The sequence below is a fragment of the Malaclemys terrapin genome, chromosome 2 (assembly GCF_027887155.1).
Source record: "Malaclemys terrapin pileata isolate rMalTer1 chromosome 2, rMalTer1.hap1, whole genome shotgun sequence".
NCBI classification, from domain to species: Eukaryota; Metazoa; Chordata; order Testudines; family Emydidae; genus Malaclemys; species Malaclemys terrapin.
The window spans coordinates 239816949-239838231 of NC_071506.1; the positions used below are offsets into that span (position 1 = coordinate 239816949).

General features: G+C 39.0%; 1 protein-coding gene across 10 annotated transcripts in view; it reads left to right on the forward strand.

The window, feature by feature from the left end:
* The first annotated feature begins 184 nt into the window (after positions 1-184).
* The window catches only part of SGCE (sarcoglycan epsilon), a 55555-nt gene continuing 34456 nt past the window's right edge, over positions 185-21283 (forward strand). For 2 of the 10 annotated variants that reach the window (XM_054020405.1, XM_054020407.1), the window contains exons 1-3: positions 186-343; positions 15960-16082; positions 19310-19467. In XM_054020405.1, the coding sequence (XP_053876380.1) occupies positions 235-343; positions 15960-16082; positions 19310-19467 (390 nt within the window). In that variant the 5' untranslated portion in view covers positions 186-234. Of the gene's footprint in view, positions 344-8694; positions 8800-15302; positions 15427-15786; positions 15835-15959; positions 16083-19309; positions 19468-21283 lie in introns of those variants that run through there. The other 8 variants (XM_054020410.1, XM_054020406.1, XM_054020411.1 and 5 more) reach the window with 8 other exon arrangements.

The window sequence follows — 21283 nt, forward strand, 5'->3', positions numbered from 1 at the left end:
CCCCAGTCCCCTGAGAGGCCTCCCCACACACGTCGCGAGCTCGGCCTGCGCGCGCCCTCGCGGCTCAGGGGCGCGCATAGGCTCGCTCCCGGGCCTGAGGGGAGCTCGGCTCCTCCCAGCATGCCCCGCGGAGGCGACCGACCGGCGCTGCTTGGAGACCGTCACTAGGGGCGGGGGGATGCCGCTGGCTGGTGTCAGGCGGCGGCACGGAGGGAGCGAGCGGGCGGGCGGAGGATGCAGCAGCGGCGGCTGGAGGAGCGAGGAGCCATGCAGCGCTGTGCGCCGGGGCCCCGGCCGCAGAGCAGGCGGAGCGGGGGCGCCCTCGCCACTCTCCTGCTGACAGGTTGGTCGCAGCGGCTCCTTCACTGCATCGAACGGGCGCGGCCCCGCTGTACCCCCCTCGCCCCAAACCCCGCCCTGCCTCGGCGGCCACCCCTCAACCCCCCGGCTGCGGGCCGCTCGAGCCCGCTTTGTTCCCTGCGGCCCCCAGTCACTGCAACAAGCACCCCACGACCCCCAGGGCAGCGCCCCCTCCGTTCCCCCAGCAGCAGCTGCTCCTCTTTTAAACCTCCCACCTTCCCTTCAAGTAGCGGCGCCCATAGTCCCCTCCCCGCCGGCAGCTTCGGCCCCGCAGACCCTGCCTTGCCCTCCAGCAGCCGCAGCGATGGGAGCCTTATTACACCTCCCCCGCGCGCTCCTCTCGCTCCCCAGCAGCATCCCCTGGCCCTAGCAGGCAGCCGCCACGGCCATCATCGGCTCATTACGGAAAACAGACGTCTCTGCAGCAAAGCCAGTTTCAGAGCGTCGGTGTCAGTGCATCGCCCAGTCAGCCTCTGTAGGATTGACACTGCCCCAACTGCCCCCTCCCCTAGGCTTGTGCTAACGCTATAAAACAGCAGCCTTACGCTGTAAAAATCTACAGGCATGCTAGAGGTGATGTGATGTGATGTCCACCTTCCATGTAATGATATTGTCGGCTAGCCCTTCCCCATCCGAACCACTGCTTAGCTACACCCGGAGCAACATGCCCATTTTAGGAGTAGTCATCACTTTACATATGACGTAGATGGCAGAGAGGTACCCCTCATGGCACAGTAATGAATATGGTATGCATGCCGCCATAGATTAACAGGCGGTAGGTAATCATGGAAAGAACAAGAGATGTGATGCATGAAGAGAATCCGATGGCACAGTCATTTAAAAGAGATCTCTCTACTCAATTCAGGTAGTGAGCATATATCTAGTTTTATTGAAGGCTACAAAGATTCTTTTTTCCCCGTCATAGGATTTGCAGACACTTCTCCTAGCTCTGTCTGAAGCAACATGCATGTTTCTGGCAATGTGCAAATCATTACATACAATAAAGACTTAAGAATATTATGGTCACACCAGTGTCAACCACTCAGAAGTTAGAGTGCCAGAATTAAGGTTGTACAGGAAACTTTTATTCTGCTCCCTTCTGCATATGTTTATGACAGTCTTTAATCACATGATCATACTATTTTCAGAGTCCTGCCACAAAAAGCATTGTCTCTTCAAGCAGAGACATTTCTCATAAAGGAAAGTGTTAGGCCACCCTACCAAAAGGAGTGCAGCCACTCCCACAAACTTTATCATTAGGGTACCAGGATTTTGCAGTGAAAAAGAATGGTGGTTTTATCAGATAGTTTCTCTGTCACTTTGTTGTGATCAAAAGTTCATTTCCATTTAATTCTTTCAAACTACTAAGCAGTGGCATTTGGGATCACTTACCTTAAATATGATAAGTAAGGTCACCACATGTATTAAAATATTTAAAAAATGGAAGTAATGTGAATTTTTTTGGGGTGGAGTCTAGGAAGTGTTTTGATTCATATGTTTGTGGTTAATCCACCAACATAATGCAAGGTGGGGATCATACCAGTTCTATCGAGCAAGCATAGATATGTGAAACAGCTCCCCTCTTGGGAGAGCAGAAGCACGCTTTCCATTGCCCCTCTCCTCAACCCCACCACAATGCTAGGATTAGATTGTCAGTAAAAGGAGGAGCTAAGCCAATCTCTACAGCCATAATTTTTCAGCAGTTTTAACTGGATAGATACAGAAAGTGAAAAAAAAATTAATGGGTTTTGGAAGATTAGTTGCTCATTTCTGGTACTCACTGTGAGAGACCTCAGGTTATTTACATCTACATTACAGATGAATGGGCTCAGTGTGCAGGATATAAGTGGTGTAGTCAATGAAGGGTAACTTCAGAAGGGATAAACCACACAATTAAAATAACAGATTATCATTTGTTTTTAAATCTAGTACTTTTAAAGGTTTTTATGAGTTTCTGGAGTGGGAATGTGGAAAAACTAACCCATCCGAGGCTTTACAGCATTGCTTTTTTTAAAGGGTCTGACAGTGTAACCACCCATGTGAGCAAGGTATAGGATACAGTTGTGGATAAGTATGTGTAGTTTAAAAAACTGCATCATAATAAGAACTGTATCTTAGCATGCGGTTGCCATTTACATTATATCAAACTTCTGTAATGCTGTATTTATTGCAGTATTAGCTTCATTTACTTGTTTCTTCAACTTTATAAAAGGGGTGGCCAAACTGTGGCTCATAAGCCACATACAGCTCTTTTAGGGTGAAAGTGCGGTTTGTAGAGCTCCCCTTCTCCCATTCTCCCCCCTACCAGACTGGGGCAGGGGGAGTTCAGGAGCTTCTGCCCTACAGGGAGGGGGTACTCAGGGATTCAACCCCATTGGAAGCGACTGCCGGGGCTTGGAGCTTCAGCAAGAGCAGGGCTGAAGCCCTGAGCCCCAGCAGGCACATCCAGCTCTCAAACTTCTGAAGATTATTGTATGTAGCTCGGAGGGTCAGTTAGTTTGGCCACCCCTATTATAACTATAGATGTCATCCTATGCTCTGGGTTCACACTCAAAATACAGAACTGCCCATAAGGTAATCATCCCATCCCTCTCCCTCTTTAATAGCTTAAAGGACTTTGCTGAACCTGAAAGATTAAATAAATCTGGCCTCTGGTGACCACTACTCAATGGAAGAGGAGCGAGTTCAAAACAGACGTCCCTAAGTTTATGAGACTTTACCATAGGATTCTTTGCTGATCTCAACTCTGGTAGCGTGTCACAGAGGGTTTGTCCTCAGATAAGCAGGGCTTATCTCATTCAGGGTTATATATTTGAAGATATTCACTTAATTCTGAATTCTTACTTGCACATCAATCAGGATTTTGGAAGCAATTCAACATCCCCTAATACACTGAAGCATTGTTTTGTTTTTAAATTGCTCTTGACCTGTGCATGCAACATCTACAGATACTAGTAGATGGTTTGCATGTTGATTAAGGGCATTGCTTGAAGTGTTGTCTTCTGCAAGTTTGGCTAATTAAGATCTTACTCTCTCCTCTAGTTATAGCACTTGATCTGCAATAGCACAAGTCCAGGCTCTTTTCCTTTTTGCTTCATGATGTATAAATAACAAAAGGTTTAAAAAGGTTTATTTCAGAAATAAAGATTTTATTAACCCTGGGGGGGGAGGAAACCATGTTGACTAGAAGGTATATCATTTGAGACTAAAAGGTGAAAGGGTATGGGATTTTTAGTTATTGTTTCAAGGAGTTTTTTTGTTGACATTTAATTCCACTGTCTAATGAACTTGAAGAAATCAAGGATTCTGAATCTTAATTTGTGATACGAGAGTTAATGATGACCATCTGTGACCTCTTCCCCCACCCTTGGAAGTTCTCCAACAAAGCCAGGGAAGATAAGACTTGACATTCCTGATATTGTGGTAGAACAAGCTTTAAAAATGTTTATTATTTCAGAGAACTACTAATTCAATAATTGCTGTTAAAACTAGACTGCATTATCAAGTCATGATTTCAGACATGGGGAAAAGAGTTTACTATAGTCTGAGATGAAGACCTCTCCATTATCCCAAGATTAAGCCTCATACTTGATTTCTCTCTTTGAAAATTTTTATAAATCCGTCATATTGCCTTTAGAGTCAGATTAAGGGAATCTGGAGCCGTAGGCACACATCCCCTTGTGGCTGTTCCCTTGCAACCTTGTCCCCATTCCACAGCCCTGGCATTCCCCCACCCCCTCTATTAGGAGTGGTAGTGCAGGGGCTTCCTCCCCTCTAGTAGAGGCAGGGATAATAATATGGGTGCCTCAGGAACAGTAAGAAAGGTCCCCTCCCCCTTTGGAGAGGCAGCAGCAGAAACATTAGACCCCCCAATACTTACTCCAGAAGTTGGGGCATATCTGCTTATGAAACTGGGCTAGACCCACTGCACTTGTCTCTTCATTCTGTGGCAGGATCACTAGAATAATGTTTGCAGGACCACACAAGCAGTGGACTGGGTCTTGGCAATAAAACCCACTGAAAAGAATGGAGTAGTTTGTACTCTCTGAGCTACTGTTTCTGTCCACCTGTAGATTCAGACATCACTGCATCAATTACTTTGTTTTCTTTTTTCAGTATTTTCTTTGCACCATGAGGGCTAGAAATGTATTTGTTTAAGTAGGAGTTCAGATTCTTACATGCATGACTTAAGGAGGAGCAGCCCTAAGCAACTAGTGCTCATGCCTTATTGTCCTTTCTGCTGACATAACTCATCATCAAAAAGAAATATAAAGCTTTTATATTAATGAGATAAGTAGATACAGAAGGGTGAGTCTTTACAATAGTCAGCTGATTGGTTTGACTGCAATTATGGAATAAAGTTTGTTTGTGTGGTTGCATAATTTAGAAGGAAAAAATTACAGACTATTTTGGATACTTGAAAGGTGGATTTACAATTTCTAATCAAACTGAGAAGTGTCATCAGATAGTTATACAACACTTTTCCCTCAGAAATTTGAAGAAAGTATAGACTCTGGGCATTAGAAATTTTGGTATAGATCTGTAAAGCTCCTTAATTACATTTTCTTGAATTTGTTTTTTATCCTGTAGATTTGTCTTTTCCCCCCAGTTTAGATAACTCTACAAAGTTGCTATTTTAATTCATTCTCATAAGAATAAAAAAGTACCCTTTGTAATACAGAAAGAAATATTAATATTTTAGAAGCAGATGTAGAAACTAAAGAACCAGTAACAGATATCCTCCCCCCACCCCATGCCCCTTAAGCCAGTTGAATGGTTTCTCATAACACATTAAATAAAGGGGAGAGAGACTAGGATTGGAGAAAACCTCCTTTTAGCAACCTCAGTTTTACCTGGGAGCCCCGATGCAAAAGATTATTTAAGGTTATCATAAGTTTTCTGTTTATTTTTACAGTTGACAATATTTACTGTATTGTAGCTAGTTACTTGTGCTTGTGTGTGGTTTTTCACATCACACCAGGGAAGAGAAAATACACATTTACAGAAGTAGTAAAATGTGAGCATAAAAATCACATATCATGGTAGAGGAGGTAGGCCAGATGTAGTACCTGAAAGTGGCTAACTTTTTTTAAAAATTAGGTAGACTTCAAGTTGACAGTGAATATTTAAAGGCTATTAGTATGTTGTAATTAAACTTCAGAAATTCTTATTTGCTTTTATCACGGGCTAGGCATTCCCTTTCTGGTAGTACAAAATTATAAAATAAATAAACTCTTAAATTCTCTCTTTTCCAGGGTATAATGAAAGTCCAATAAACAGCCTTACCTTTATAAGACATAAACCACCTCCAAAAAATAACATCCTCTTCTTTGGGGAGAATAGCTATCTTAAAAACACAGCTTTTAGTTCTTTCCTTCTAATCTGGCCATGTCTTGTGTCTTCCTTCATTTATACATAGCAGCTGTGCCAGGTAGGTGCATGAGGTCCAGCTGCATCTACTCTTCAGCCCCTTAACCATTTCCTGTTTGACTCCACAACCCATGGACACAATATTGATATGCAGAATGTAAATATAAATGGTTCTGAAATTAATGTAATTATAATATTTTTATGTAATATCAAGCGCGGTATTTGAAGTACCAGTGAGGTTGGATAGTATATATACCATGCCCCACTTGAGGTTTTAATAATTTTAAGGTGGTATGATTTATTTTAATAAAATTAAATGCTCAGGAAAAGTCTGGAGGTACTGTCTTTGAAATGATGTGTTCCATGTTCATTTAGCCATTGGCTTCTTTACTGAGACTTATCAAATGTGTAATGGTGGTTCTGTGAATTGAATATCCACACACAAGAAAATGCAACTAGTGAAACTACTTCTTATTGGCCACTGAACAGCTTTCCAGTTCTGTCAACTTTTGGTCATCACCAGCGTGGCTGGATTTGAACAAATGGCATAGATGTGAAATGTTTTTATCTTATTTCAAAGTCCTTGGAGACATCCAGTTTCCTTATAATTAAATAATGGGTGTGAGAGTTAGTGGAGTACCATAAGTCCAAGTGTGTCAAAGAGAATAACAACAATTTAAAAAAATACATTAATTATGCAGAAATTTCAATGTCTTGACATTGATTGCTTCTGTTGACTTTACTGTGTTTTTATTTAGTCCTTTAAACCCATTACCATCTTCCAAATCTGAAAATTCTTTGCTTGTTTCTAGTCAAAGGGCTACTATAATAGAGATCAGCTGGTGATAGTGCCAAGGGGCCATGACCATCTGGGGATTGTTGGCACACAGCCTGCCTGGCCATGCCCTCACCCCTCCCCACCTCTGACTATGTCAGGGATTCTAGAGTATGTATTACAGTGTTTTTTATCAGTGGGGGATTAGGGGTTTGTGGCCTGGGCCAGAGCAAGTGGGGGCCCCTCCCCACCTCTTCTGCCTGCAGTTGCATTCCTCCCTGGCACTCCTGACGGGGAAATGGGGTCAGGGCACGGGGGCTTGTCCTGCCCTGCCTGCCTGACACTCCTTCCCCCACATCCTAATCCTGCTCCCCGGCAGGAGCAACATGTGGGTGGACGGAGTGGGGCAAGCCCCTGTGCCCCAATCCCACACCCCGGCAGGAGCACCGGATGGATGGAGCACGGCAAGCTCCCGTGCCCTGACCCCGTTCCCCAGTAGGAGCGCCAGGCGGAGCAGGTCGGGGCAGGGGGTGCCCATTTTTCCAGGGCTGCCCAATTGGCCGGGGCTGTTGAGCACAGGCCCCATTGGCCTAGTGGCTAATCTGCGACTGGTTTTTATGCCTGCATGGAAGATCTGATCAGTTTCCTTTCCCTTTTCACTATTAGGATGTATTAGCTAAGACATTTTAAAACCCTAGTGTAGCCAGCACAAGTAGAATTTGAATGTTAGCACATTTTTATCCTAGTGTGGCCCACCTGCCCCTCCCATCCTGGACTTTATTCTGATTCTTCACTGATGGGGCTAGACTCTACCATTCCCTTCTCCCCTTGTCCCATCCAACCGGCTGCTGCTTTCCATTGAGCTGCTGGAGAGAAGGGAGAAAAAGTCATGTGCCAGAAGAGGTTTTGTTTTAAATAAATAAAGGGGGATTTAATTTGTGGGGTTCAGCCCTCCTAGCCCATTTATCATCAGTCCTCCCTACTTCCCACCTTTGGGTCCCAGGCAAGAAGCTACAGCTTGACATTATCTTTAAAAATCAGACAAAAGCAGTTTAACTTCATTTCAGAAGATTAAAACTTGTCCTTACCCCCAAACTGAATACATGCAAGGCTGTTGATTATAACCTACCCATTTCCCATCATATGACGTTCTTCAACTTCTTTAAGACATCCTTTTGTTAGTAAGTTAATGGGCTGGTTTTTTAAAAAAAATCAGTGGTAAACAAAACATTGATTTTGCTATCATTCTGAACTAAATGGCCTTGCTGGTAGAAATTACATTGATTTTAAGATAAGTGTTTCATACATTTAGAACAACAACAGACATTCCAATAATAATATATTGTGGTAAACTCTAAATCACACACACATTTATATTAACTGTCACAGTAAACACTTTGACAGTGTTTACTGTTATATAAAAGCCTTTATATTTAAAATTCCTTGCTTACTTGCATAAACATAATCCTCTATTGAACAATGGATTTGAATTTGTTTTATGAGAATTTTAAAACAAATATATTAGTCATGGCACATTATTATACTGGATGTGATGTGGAGCACACTTAGGCCCATAATGATTCACTTGGTCTTTGGGGAAAATCTAAATTGCTTTGTTTTCAGCAAATTGTTAGCCAATTAATAGTGTAGTATTAGCGTGAACTGAGTGTGACTTGTTGTTCAGCCTCTTATGCCTTGTCTACATTGCACTTTATCGGTATAGGTATACCAGTACATTATATTGGCAAAGCACTCGTAGTTCGGATGCAGTTTGTACTGGCAAAGCTGCACCTTTACCAGTATAGTTTTTTCTAAACCCCCATCCCCAGAGCAAAACAAACTATGCTGCTAAAAGTACAGTATAACTGCATTTGCACAATGTGCTTTTGCTGGTATTGCTGTGTTGGTCATAGGGTCTGATGGTATGTGATCTGTTTGACATACGTAGGCTGTCCGAAGTGTAGACCTGGCCTTATTTGGAGATTGCATGCAAAAATGGTGACTGCCAGAGGGATATATAAACCAGCACCATCTATTTTATTTATTTCTGTTTCTACACTCTGAAGAAAAGTTGAAAACAAAAGCTGGCTTTAAAAGAATCTGATCCCAGCTAATGGCATTTGATCTGTGGGAGTCTGTTAATCTGACATTAATTCTTTTTTTGTTTGCATTTATTTTATTTTGAAAAGCTTTTTTGTTAAGCTCTGCTGAAGGGATAAATGGAACAATTAACTGGAAGACTAAGCAACCCAACAGTTATATTATCAGCAGAATAAGGGCTGCTGAAAAGAATGGTGAGTTTAGGTTGTAAATTTAAATCCCATTGTGGGTTCAGTCAACATCTGCTTTCAATATTACCTTTGCTTTTTCAGTGAATGTTTATTAATAAAATGACATCTCAAGGTAAGTAATTTTGAAAAACAATCTTATAGTTCTTTAATCTTCTAAACTGTCAGCATTCTGTATGTCTTTATGTTTAGTTTCCCTCGGGTTTTTATGTTGCCTATGGCTTTGCTTAAAATAATGGCTGTGTGTATAATCTAATATTGCATATATACTTCTCACTGCTGGTTGCTTAAAAACATCTTTGCAGTGTGCTTAATGCAATAACTTGTTATAACTATTAAAATAATTCATTCCATATCTATATGTAGAAAAAAAAACAATTTTTATTACTTATCTGTAGGAATACACATAGAATCTGTAGGAATACCCATGCGTCTGACAAAGTGGGTATTCACCCACAAAAGCTTATGCTCCAATACGTCTGTTAGTCTATAAGGTGCCACAGGACTCTTTGTCGCTTTTACATAGAATATTGCAGCTGAATTTTACTGTGACCAACAGTTATCTGAGAAAATGCCAGTAACTTTTCATGCATCATCTAGCTAGGTGAAGGATCTGGATCTCCCTAGAGCTCTAGCTATGGCCAGGATCACCCTTACCCAGGGAACCCGGAAAAGGAGCTCTGGAGGAAGAAACTTCTATATGGATTCCCTTGTGAAGATCCCCCAAATTCACTGTTGAGAAGAATGGGTTTCCCCCCTTTCATGCAGAATAGACTGCAGGCCTGTCACCAAACCTGGTTGATCCTCTGAAATCCATGGGAGTGCAGGGTCATCCACACTGAGATCCTGGTCCTCTCTGCTAGCTCTGGCCTCTGACAGCTCACAGCCTCTAGGCTCTCTGACAGTGCCGCTCCAGTGGGGTGATTTCCTGGCTATGCCTGTCCCCAGTATCTGTGGGGAAGGAACACTACTCATAAGAGGTAAAAAAGAAACATTTCTCATAAGAGGTAATACAGTCTGAGGCAGTATTATTTTCCCAGGGGAATCTTTACAGGGCCAGAGAAAGACAATTTATGTTTCCTCTCCCCTCTGTTCCCAGCCTGTCTACTTATCCCTCAGGCCTGTGCAGCTTCCAGCCCTTCCCAGCATGTACATCCCAGGATTCACAGAAAGGCATTCATGGAGTCAGGGGGGAAAGGAGGAGCAAAAACAGTACACTGAAGGTAGATAATGCCCCCTACATACCTTGAGAGCACCTAATCTGGGACCATATCATGTACGAACTTTAGTAAGAAATTAAATATTCTTTGTAGCAGACACAGAATGCTTCCACAGTAGCCCAAAACTTTCCTCTTCCATGAGGTGGAGTCACAGAAAAACTGTCGAACAATATTCAGAATATTTGGCAATCTGGCTCACGGAAATGACATGGAATGACATGGAAATGGGAGTCAGTGAGAATGTTCAGTTACATCTTCTGACATTTTAGGACAGTTGCACATTTTTCTCCATAACTGGTCAGTCATAGAAGATTGTTAAAAGGCTGCACAGCCTGAAGATAACAAACTATCCATAAATGAGATATTTTCTTATCAGCTGGAGAGGAAGAGCAAGTGGCATATTGGACCGAAGATTCACCTTCCACTTCCTTTCTCATTTTGAAGAAACATCAGGGGAAGGGAGAGGAAAGGCTGTGAAGGAGAACTTTCCAAATACCAGTCTCCAGAGTTGTGTTATTACAATTCATATGTGGTTATAAGATAAATATATGTAAGGTCAAAATTCATCCTGTACAATGAATAGAATACATCATTCAAAGTACACTGAATTATACATAAGTAAGAAGGAAGGTTTAGTGGATTAGATACTGGACTAGGACTTGGGAGACCTAATGGAAACAATTCCCAGCTCAGCCACAGGCTCTGAATGGCTGTGTGGACATGTTATTCAATATATAAGATTGTCAGCCCTCCAGGGTTGTCCTGGAGTCTCCAGGATTTCAAGATTAATCTTCAGTGCAAGATTATGTCATGTGATGAAACCTCCAGGAATATGTCCAACCAAAATTGGCAACCCCATCAATGTGCCTTGTGCCTCTGTTGTCCATCTCTAAAATGGAGATACACCTCTACCCCGATATAACATGACCCGATACAACACAAATTCAGATATAACGCAGTAAAGCAGTGCTCGGGGGGGGGGGGCTGCGCACTGCGGCGGATCAAAGCAAGTTCGATATAACGCAGTTTCACCTATAATGCGGTAAGATTTTTTGGCTCCCGAGGACTGCGTTATATCGGGGTAGAGGTGTATTTCTGTACCTCACATGGATGCTGTGAGGATAAAATCCATTAATGAGTATGAAGTTTAAATAATATGGTAATGAGGGCATAAGTAAGTAGCTAGCGAACATGTTAAAATTCTAGGGACCAATTAGTGGAACTGGGATTAGAAACTAGTATTAAAGACTGCAAATAGGAAAATGTAGGGGGTTTATTTTCTCAAAATATTTTAGAGTTTGCCCTTTAAAGGCAGGGGATTATTGATTAAAACAGAAGGGGAAGTGGGATTAATGTATCTTTTCTTTTGTGGATGCATGTGCTCAATTACGTTAGCATTAATGAAGCTAATATATACCCAGAGGGTAGAACTCTACCTTTCAAGGCCCAATCTAGATTAGGAAAATAGAACTGTTTTTTAAAAGATGTTTGCTAACACAGTTTTAACACTGTTTTAAACAGGACTTCAACTTAATGTAGAAAGAGCGACTACTATTTAAATGTGTTAGTTGGTTTTGGTTAACCCAAGACTCCACCTGGGTAACAGTATTAATAATAATAAATGATTATATTAGAATAATTACAATAACACTATAAACTAACTCACAGGGTTATTGTCAGGGTTAACTAATGTCTGTAACATGCTTTGTAAACTTAAAGCATTGTAGCACTGGTAGGCAATTTTTTAAAATAAGACTTTATACTAGGTGCTAATTAGTGTTAAAAACATTAATCCAAACACATCAGTGAACATTTTAAAACACACTAATTTTTTCAGTAAAGAGAAACCCTAGCTTCCATTCCAGCTGTGGGCCAAATTCTAAAGCTGCTTTTAGGATGTTCAACATGGTAAGGTCATTTTTAGGATTAATTTGTTCCTCTGAAGCTTAGTTTTAAATGTCCACCAATGTCATTATTTTACATCTGCAGGAAGTCCTCAATGGTACACTTACCTCAACAACTGAATATGTCCCATTACCAGGAGCACCAATTGTAGTGTATGTGGGAATATCCAGTAAACTGCCTATGTAAGATATAATAAGTGTCAGAGAAATAATTTTTCTGCAGAAATTCCCCACTATAGTCTCTCTTATTAATTCTTCTATAAGTATTCCTTATGGAGAAAGTTTACCTTTACCTTTTCATTGATTCTCCTTTTTGAAACTGATCTTTGCTGTAGTATTAAAGTCTCAAGGTATAAAGCAAAGCATCTGGAACAGAAAAATAGATAATTTTTTTCTTTAGGTTTCATCAAGTCAGCATATTTTTCTCACCTTTTCTGTTCTGTAAATAATCTTATTAATGTTACAAATTACTTTTTCAGATTTTCTTGTTAGATACAATTTCCTATATAATTCTGTTTCCTTGATCTATTTACAGTTCATTTACAAAAGCAAGTGTGAGACTTTATTGGGTCACTAAGGCAAGATGGTGGGTGTACTTACCAACTTTGATTAAATGCAGCAAATTGTTCTAGGTTAATTTAATTAAATGAAACCTGCTTTAAATATATTAACAATAACTGGTTTATTAATGCAGATTTTTTTTCATAAAATGTATTTACATTTCAAGACTATTTGAATTTATTCTTATTGATAAAAGTATTATAAGGTCTGGCTGTTTAGTATAATCTAATAAAAGCAAAATTCACAGTGGGCAAAGGCAACTGTGATAACCAGGATTAATACATAAATATAATTAGAAAAAGATTGATTTCTGGAGCTAATATATGTGGCGCTTGAAGCTATTAATCTTAGAAAACCAGGCTCAGAATATCTGGTGCAAGGAATAGAATGTTTGTTACTAATTGTTGTTCAGCAATGTTTTGTGAGCAAACATCATGCAATAAGCTTGGCCTAAAGAAAAATTGAAAAAAGAAATCTTACCTCAATTGGGTGTTATCAGCAAGAAGGGCTTGATCCCGGCAGTGGGTTAAGAGGTAGGGCTACCATGTGGATGGAGATCCAAAACAGTACTGAGCACACTGTGGGGATCCTGCCAATGCAGATCCCCTGCTGTGCCCAGAGCAGAGAGAGTTAAGCACATGTGGCCACCATGTAACTGGAGAGGGCAGAAGGGGCATGGTGACAGATGGATTTGGGGCATGGTGCCACGCCCTGTGAAAAATGGGTGATCTAGGTGGCAACAAGGGAGTTCAGATTGGGCCCCCCACCAAATTTCCCTGTGCCTATTAGCTGCAAGTCCCACAGACAGGGACTTAGAAGCACCATGGCCCCAAACACATGTAGCTCTGCTGGAGAAGGAGCATGTCTGAAGGCTGTCCAGCCTGTAGTGGCTCCACTTCAGCCAGCTAGAGGACATGGATTCTCTTTTGCTTATATTGTACTGTTCTTTAAAATAGTGGAAATTCTTTAGAATGCTCGAGAGGCTATTTATGATAGTAAGTATAACTCACTTAACACACAGTAATACAGTAAATATTGGGACATTTGACATTGAGCCTGTCTTTATATATTTATAATGGGAATGAACACAAAGTCTGTAAGATGCCAAAGAACAGAGTTATTAAATCAAAGATAGCAAACTGGAAACAGCAAATTTCAAGCATATCTTGTTTAGCGAATGTTTAAAAGAAAAAGGTTCACTAAAATTTGTTTCAAAAGACCATGCATCTTGAAATTAAATATTACATTAGCAGACCTGCTATTTCTACACACTCTTCACCTATCAGAAAGGTATATTGATATTCATTATCAAATAAACTCTATGCTTGGGGGGGTCTACAGTCTTTGGGGCAGACCCTCAACTGGCTACATTCTATTCAATGTAGTTATGACAATTTATGAGCTGAGGGTCGCCTCTTTAAATATAAAGTGGAGTTTATTTTAAGTTTGGTGAAGATGGCATTACATCCTAATGAATCCCAAATTATCAAGGAGATAATTACAAAAAAGTCTTTTAGTATCTGACACTTCTTTATCCTTTTTGTGAATGCACTTAATGAGAAATAACTTAAGTCTAGGATGACTATAGAAGATGAAATAATAATTAAAAAAACCCAGAAAAATCTTCAGCATACTATGAATTTAATAATTTATGACATCAGTCTAGGAGTTACAGATATTCTGTCCAGCCCACTCACCATATTTTGCAGCCTGGCTCATGGGAATGACAATTGGGGACTCAATGAGCAAGTTCATTTTCATCCCCTGATAGCTTAGGACAAATGCACATTCTTCTCCAGATTCAGGCAGTTGTAGAATGTTTTTTGATGATTTATAATTATGCCAGCCATCTGAAATTCTACTTGACACAATGTTTTTCAAAGCTTACCCCTGAAAAGGGCACTGAGCGGGTCTCGTTTTGATTACCATCAAAGCTGTTTTTCATGAGAACAAGTTGTTAGTTCTCTAAAACAAGGGCTCTCACAATTGTAAATCCTGCAGCTGAACAATTTGAGTAAAACATGGAAGGCTCCAGGTGTGCACAATGTGAATTTGTGTGAATTGCATATCATCCCCATCCAACTCCATTCTTGTGTTGCGTGTGCAATCTGATTTTTCCAATGTTTGGTAAAATCTTCATTGGGGTTTAAAAGCAGTTTTTTCTAAAAGAGTTCAAGTTTTAATTTAAAGGAGAAATAAAAATGGATTGGAATTTTATCTGAGTCCCTTTTTATGTTTGTTGTGAATGATCCTAGTATGTATAAACTTGTAAAATTCTAGTTTGACAGAATGTGAATCTTCTTCACTTATGGGAAGATGAGGTGTCACACCAATGTATTATGTTATTGTTTAGATTAGTGCCATATATAAAACTAAGCTATTTTATATCACACATATAGGGCTTGATTTTAAAATTGGGCTCCCATTTTGAACCTGCAAATAACAGGAAATAAAAATGATGGTATGTCTATTTTTATCTGAATACCTGGTTTGCTGTAACTGCAAAATTGTAGGTGAAAAATGGGAGGCTGGATGGAGACTCCTTTAAAATTTAACTTCTGAAGTTTACCTTGAGCAACAGAAAGAAATTAAAATTCACATTATGTCTGTGTCAAATATAACTGTATATACATAGTTTATATACACTTTTGATAGTAATATGTCTTTTTAGAACATGAGATGTAATCAGAAGACAGAAGCACTCAATTTTTGTAGTAAATATTAAATATTTAAAAAATGTCACTGTGGAATTATGACATTTTTATTTTACCCTTGGTGTGTGGTGTGATTAATATAATTCATTCTACCCTCAATTTGTGCACAGAACTACCATAGATGTCCGTGGGAGTCTTGCATGCAGAACAGTGGAAGAATATTACCCTATGTTCTGAGGCTATTGATAGTGTACAAATACAGAATAACAAAGAACAAGGAAAAATTACAATAAGGTATAATAATGAAGTTCTTGCTTGCATACAAACAGCCTTCATCAGGATGTATTTGACTAAATATTCATATTTAATTATTTTACAAACAAGTTATTAAGCCTGTATAGGCTACTTTGTTCCTTCTGTTCCTTATTTTTGTTGTTAAAAATATGGGGGAAATTTGATTATACACTCATATGTGTTTTTATTGATATATGGAATATCACAAATAAACAAGTTTCCAAAAATACTCATTGGCTTCTTCATTATCTATCTAAGTATGTGATTAGCATTTGAAATATTAAAAACTGTCTAATTTTGTTTACTGGAATCTTGTACAGGACTTGGAGGATACATAATGGGCAAAGAGAGGATTTGTTTTGCATTGTATTCTTAAACCCACACAACCTTTTAAAAACTTATTAACAGGTATCTAATGCTTGTTGCTTTCCTTTCCCTAGAAATGAAAATTTCCATAGTATTGCATGCTGTATTGTCTAGAGCATGTCTCACTTTTTACTTTTCTGTCTCTTATCTTTCCTTCTGCTTTTCAGTGTACACGATTCTCTCTAAGGTGCACTCTGATCGGAATGTATATCCTTCTGCTGGAGTTCTTTTTGTTCATGTTTTGGAGAGAGAATACTTTAAGGGGGAGTTTCCTCCTTATCCAAAGCCTGGTATGGGATGCTTAGATCTTCCATGTTATAGAAAAATATCATTTTTACTTTTAAATTCAAGATCTCAAATGTATCTAGAATAATTTGTGGTACAGTATTGAACATATATCACTTCAACACTTTTAACATTGGTTGACTCTTCTATACTGGTAAAGTAAGTGGATAATTTCAAGTGGTTTTAAATCTTAAGGCTTATGAACTACAGGTATGCATTGCTGTGCATCTTGAGAAGCCCAGTTATGGACTTTGAAATGTTCAGTAGCGCATGTTATGAATCTAAGATTAGAATCTGGCACTTTTCTTTGGTATCCAATTAAAAATGTAGTCGTACAAGCTTAATTTTAATTTTAAAAAGATTGAGTCATATGGTGATTTTTGTAAAATATGCCCCATTTGAGATTGTATCCGTTTCTTACAAAATAAATAGTGATATTAACAATTTGTGTCAAAAAGCATCTTATACATTTTATAAAATTACTTTAAATACACAAGGAACATTTAAAATAAAAATTTTAAATGTCTTTAGCATAGAGCAGTGATGATTATTTTCTTTCAAATAAAATGAAAGCTTCCTTGGTTTCAATCCTATTTTGTTTCTACATGCAGTAACTTTTTTAAATTGTAAATCAGTCTTTTGTCATAGAAAGGGCTATATTTTCATAAGTATAGTATTTTGACTTGCATCCATGAAGTAAAACTAAAGGAAGATCATTAACAAGATAGAAAACATAGGTTTGAATTCATCTCAAAAACTATATGAAGATAAAGGACATTTTCCCCCACTTTGCTTATAAATTATTTAGCCTTCTAGAAGCAAGTAAAATTGAAAAGTTCTACTTCATTGACAATCTTTTTAATTTTGATTTTGGAACATGGTGCCTTGAAACCACATTGGGGAAAAATAGAATTTGTTTGAATGTCATATGTTTAAAATATTCTCAAGAGAAAAAAATAACTTAATTTGTTTTTATTTTCTTTAATCTTCTCTAAAGGTGGATGTTTTGACAGACCCTTACTCTTGAGTTTGTGCTCCATGTGTATGACTGCTGGAGCTACAGAGTTTTACTGTCAGCCAATAATATGGTGAAATGTGCCTATCTCAGGCCCAGTTTGTCCCCTCCTGAGATAACAGCTTAGGGATGTAAATGGAAGGAATTTGAAAGTCCTTTCCTAATTGCAGATTGTCTCTAGAACATTGCTACCTAAACTCCATGTCTGAGGCATGTTACACAGATGCAGTGTGAATCTCTGACTTGTACAATTGTGACCTCATGATCCACTGAAATTGCCCCACCCGTAGGCATCATGAATACCACATTGATCATCAAGACCCAACATTAGGATGACCAGATGTCCCAATTTTATAGGGACAGTCCCGATTTTGGGGTCTTTTTCTTATATAGGATCCTATTACCCCCGACCCCCAGGCCGGATTTTTCACACCTGCTGTCTGGTCACCCTACCCAACATTTGCAATATAGTCCTTGTTTAAAACTATTGTGTATGACAAATCTGCTCTGCCAGATCCTTAGCATCATAGAGCCTTTCCTGGAGAAGGACTTTGAAACAAGCCACATCTCAGACTGCTGATGTATTAAAATTGACTTTGAGGAACAAACTGTGAAATGGGGTAATTTAGGATGAACCCTAGCGACTGTAGCACCCTGGTGAGATTATTCCCAGAGAAGTGATGTTGGGAGGGTGTTCTGTGTTGCCATGGTAACAGGTTTCATTGATTTTTGAATTTGGTTTGTGTTTAACTCACCAATTAAAATGAAGACCATCCACCATCTGGGTTATGAAAGTCCAAATAAGCAGAAGTCAAAATCACACCTTCTTTGTCCAGTCTCCCACTGTTGCTTCCTGGGTCTCTCTTCTTGAGAGTCTGCACAATCTTTTTCTGATGTTTCTCATTCTAGGGTACAGGTTCTCTTCCTGAATGTCTGTGCAAACTCTCACTCCATTCATGTAGCGAAGTGAATGGGAAGTTCTTCCTGCCCTCTATTGGCAGCTGTACAGTTGGGCTGAAAAGAAAACAAGGGCACCCCCCAACCCCATGTTCCCTTCCCCAAGGCTTCTTCCTTCACTTGCTTCCACTTGTTCTTTGCCCTTCCCAACATTACCTAATAAAACAGTCTTAAACATCGAGCTTCCTCTTCTGGCACTTCTTCTCCAGCCATCCAGTTCTCTAAGTGGTACTTTTGATGGCCACTGCCCAGGGTCCTTCCAAGATACTTTCTGTCCACAGCTCCTACTCGTTATCTGCATCCTCCGGCTGTGCGAAAAAAGAGCTGCTTATTTACCCTATTCCCAACATACTTTGGCTGGAGTTTCAAACTTTCATTCACTTTAGGAACTACAGATCACAACATTCCTGGGGTCTGTGCTGAAATCAGGAGCAGGACAGTGTTCAATGAGGAGCCTACCCTTAAAGGGCCAGCACACCATATGTAAGTGTTATTTTACCAGTTAAAAATTGTATCAGAGAAATCTTATTGTCCTCTTGTCTTTTCGGCTATCATAAATTTCTTAAAACAAAATCCTTTCCCACTTCTGTCCTGTGGCACAAGCTTGTTGGCAGCGATTGCCTCTTTCCAATCTTCTGATCTAGGGGTAAATTTGGAAGAGTTTCTCTAAAGCAAATCTGTTGCTCAGTTGTTAGTGTTGAGAACCTATGTGTCTTGACACATGTTAAGGTGTGAACAAAACCAGTTTCCCTCTTACAGTAAGGTCCTCAGAGGTAGACATTGTTTCTAGAGCCTTTTAAAAATTAAAGGTTTTTGTGCTTGGAAATACTGGGCTTTGAATCCTTTTGCTTCTGTTGGTAGTGAGGCTGGATGATTTGGTGTTCTAGGAAACATAGGCCCCTGTGAAGCCAGGATCTAGCAATTGAGGGGTGGAAGCAGAAGGGGTCATTAGGGCTCTAAGAAAATACAAGCACACTTCACTCTGCTGTTGGCTATACATTTCAAATATGGGATTCCTGTCAATTACACATGCTGAGGCATGGACTCAGGAGTGTGGCTCTCTCAAACTGCACTTTTTTGATAATAAAAAATTACAGTTTTATTATTTCCCCATGGAACTGCAATGATGTGTTACAAAACATTATAGTAATTGTGTTTATATGACAAAACTGAACTCAAAATTATTTAATGGAAACTTCAAAAACAAGGTGCATAAAGTTCATTTTTTGAAAACATTCTAATATTGTGTATCTTATCTAGGTGAGATAAGTAATGATCCTATAACATTTAACACCAACTTAATGGGTTATCCTGACAGACCTGGATGGCTACGCTACATTCAGAGGACACCATACAGTGATGGAGTGCTGTACGGATCACCAACTATAGAAAATGTGGGCAAACCTACCATCATTGAGGTACTTCCTTTAAAAGCATCAGAAGGTTTTATTTCATTTTTTAAATCTTTATCACTTAATGTAAAATAGTATGCAAAATAACTTCATGAACAATTAAATGAACATCTAAATATTTAACTTTGCACTTCTCTTCCCTAGAAATATACCACTTATCTTTCCCTTCAGTGCAAACAAATACAGTTGTTAAATCAATAAACAGATTTTTTATTTACTTTTTATCACTCAGTGGTAAATTATTCATGTTTACTTTTGTAACTAACACCAAACCATTTTCCTATTCTAATCTCCTAATTACTAATGCTGACAAAAATCACTATTTGTTGTATCTACATCACTAATATGAATATGATTCTAAAATTTTAAAAGTACTAATTATATAGTGAACAGCAGTTGAAAGACAAAACCTGTATGATTCTCAGTCATGCCTTTGGTCCCCCACCACAGATTAGCAAGTCAACGGGGCAACTCTGCAGCTCACAACATTATGAAAAAATTGCTACATATTATATAGAGGCAATATAATATTTTCTGCCCTATTATCTATCCCTTTCTTGATGATTCCCAACATTCTGTTCGCTTTTTTGACTGCCGCTGCACATTGAGTGGATGATTTCAGACAACTATCCACAATGACTCCAAGATCTCTTTCTTGAGTGGTAACAGCTAATTTAGACCCCATCATTGTATATGTATAGTTAGGATTATGTTTTCCAATGTGCATTACTTTGCATTTATCAACATTAAATTTCATCTGCCATTTTGTTGCCCAGTCACCCAGTTTTGTGAGATCCTTTTGTAGCTCTTCGCAGTCTGCCTGGGACTAAACTATTTTGAGTAGTTTTGTATTATCTGCAAATTTTGCCACCTCACTGTTTACCCCCTTTTCCAGATCGGTTATGAATATGTTAAATAGGACTGGGCCCAGTACAGTTTTTGTTTTATTTGATTTACTCCCTAATAAATAGGTGAATGGTTTTTTCAATCTTTTATAGGAGTTTTAAATATATAGTTTGTGATGTAGCTGTAATAAGTGATTTATCTATCTTTTGGATTTATTGTTAAACTGAAATTACAAATAAAAAAAGGAAAGAATGCCACTCTAAATATTAGTGCTACAGTTAGTGTTAGTTTTCCAGCAGATTTAATTTTGCAGTGCTAAATTAATTTTTGTTAAAAAGCTCTCAAATTAGAGATTAATTTTCTATTTTTTATTAACATTTCTTATACATAGAGTACACTATTTTTACAATTTAAGCTTTATTCTCTTCACTTACATAAATTTGCCTGTAACCGATATGTCAGACCACTATCCTCTCCTCATTCCAATCCCTTTCAAGAGCCCTTTTACTGGGACACCTTCAAGAAGTGAGCTAGTCATATTATTTTTAACTAGTGTGCTCCTCTATGCTATTCCTATCCTTTCCTGAGAGACTGCATAATTTCATTCACGTAACCACTATCCCGCCCTCCACCTTCTGATATTTTGTTACCTCCCTTTGTTGAATCATGTCAAGCTAGATTGTCAGATCTTTTGGGCAGAGACCATCTATTTCTATTTGTGTTATGAGACATCTGTATTTTTGAGGGTAATGGGGAGGAAAGGGAAAAAAAATACACAATTCTGATATACCATATTCCAAAATTCTTATGAGTTCAGTCATGGTATAACTTTTCAACATAGTCAAAGAATAATCACTGGGGACTGTTTGGCCATCAGATGAATACCACAGATCCTTCATGCATTTAAAAGGTACATTTCTGTGTACTTGTACATAATTATATCAGAGACATTTTTTCCCAAAAATAAGGAGCATAT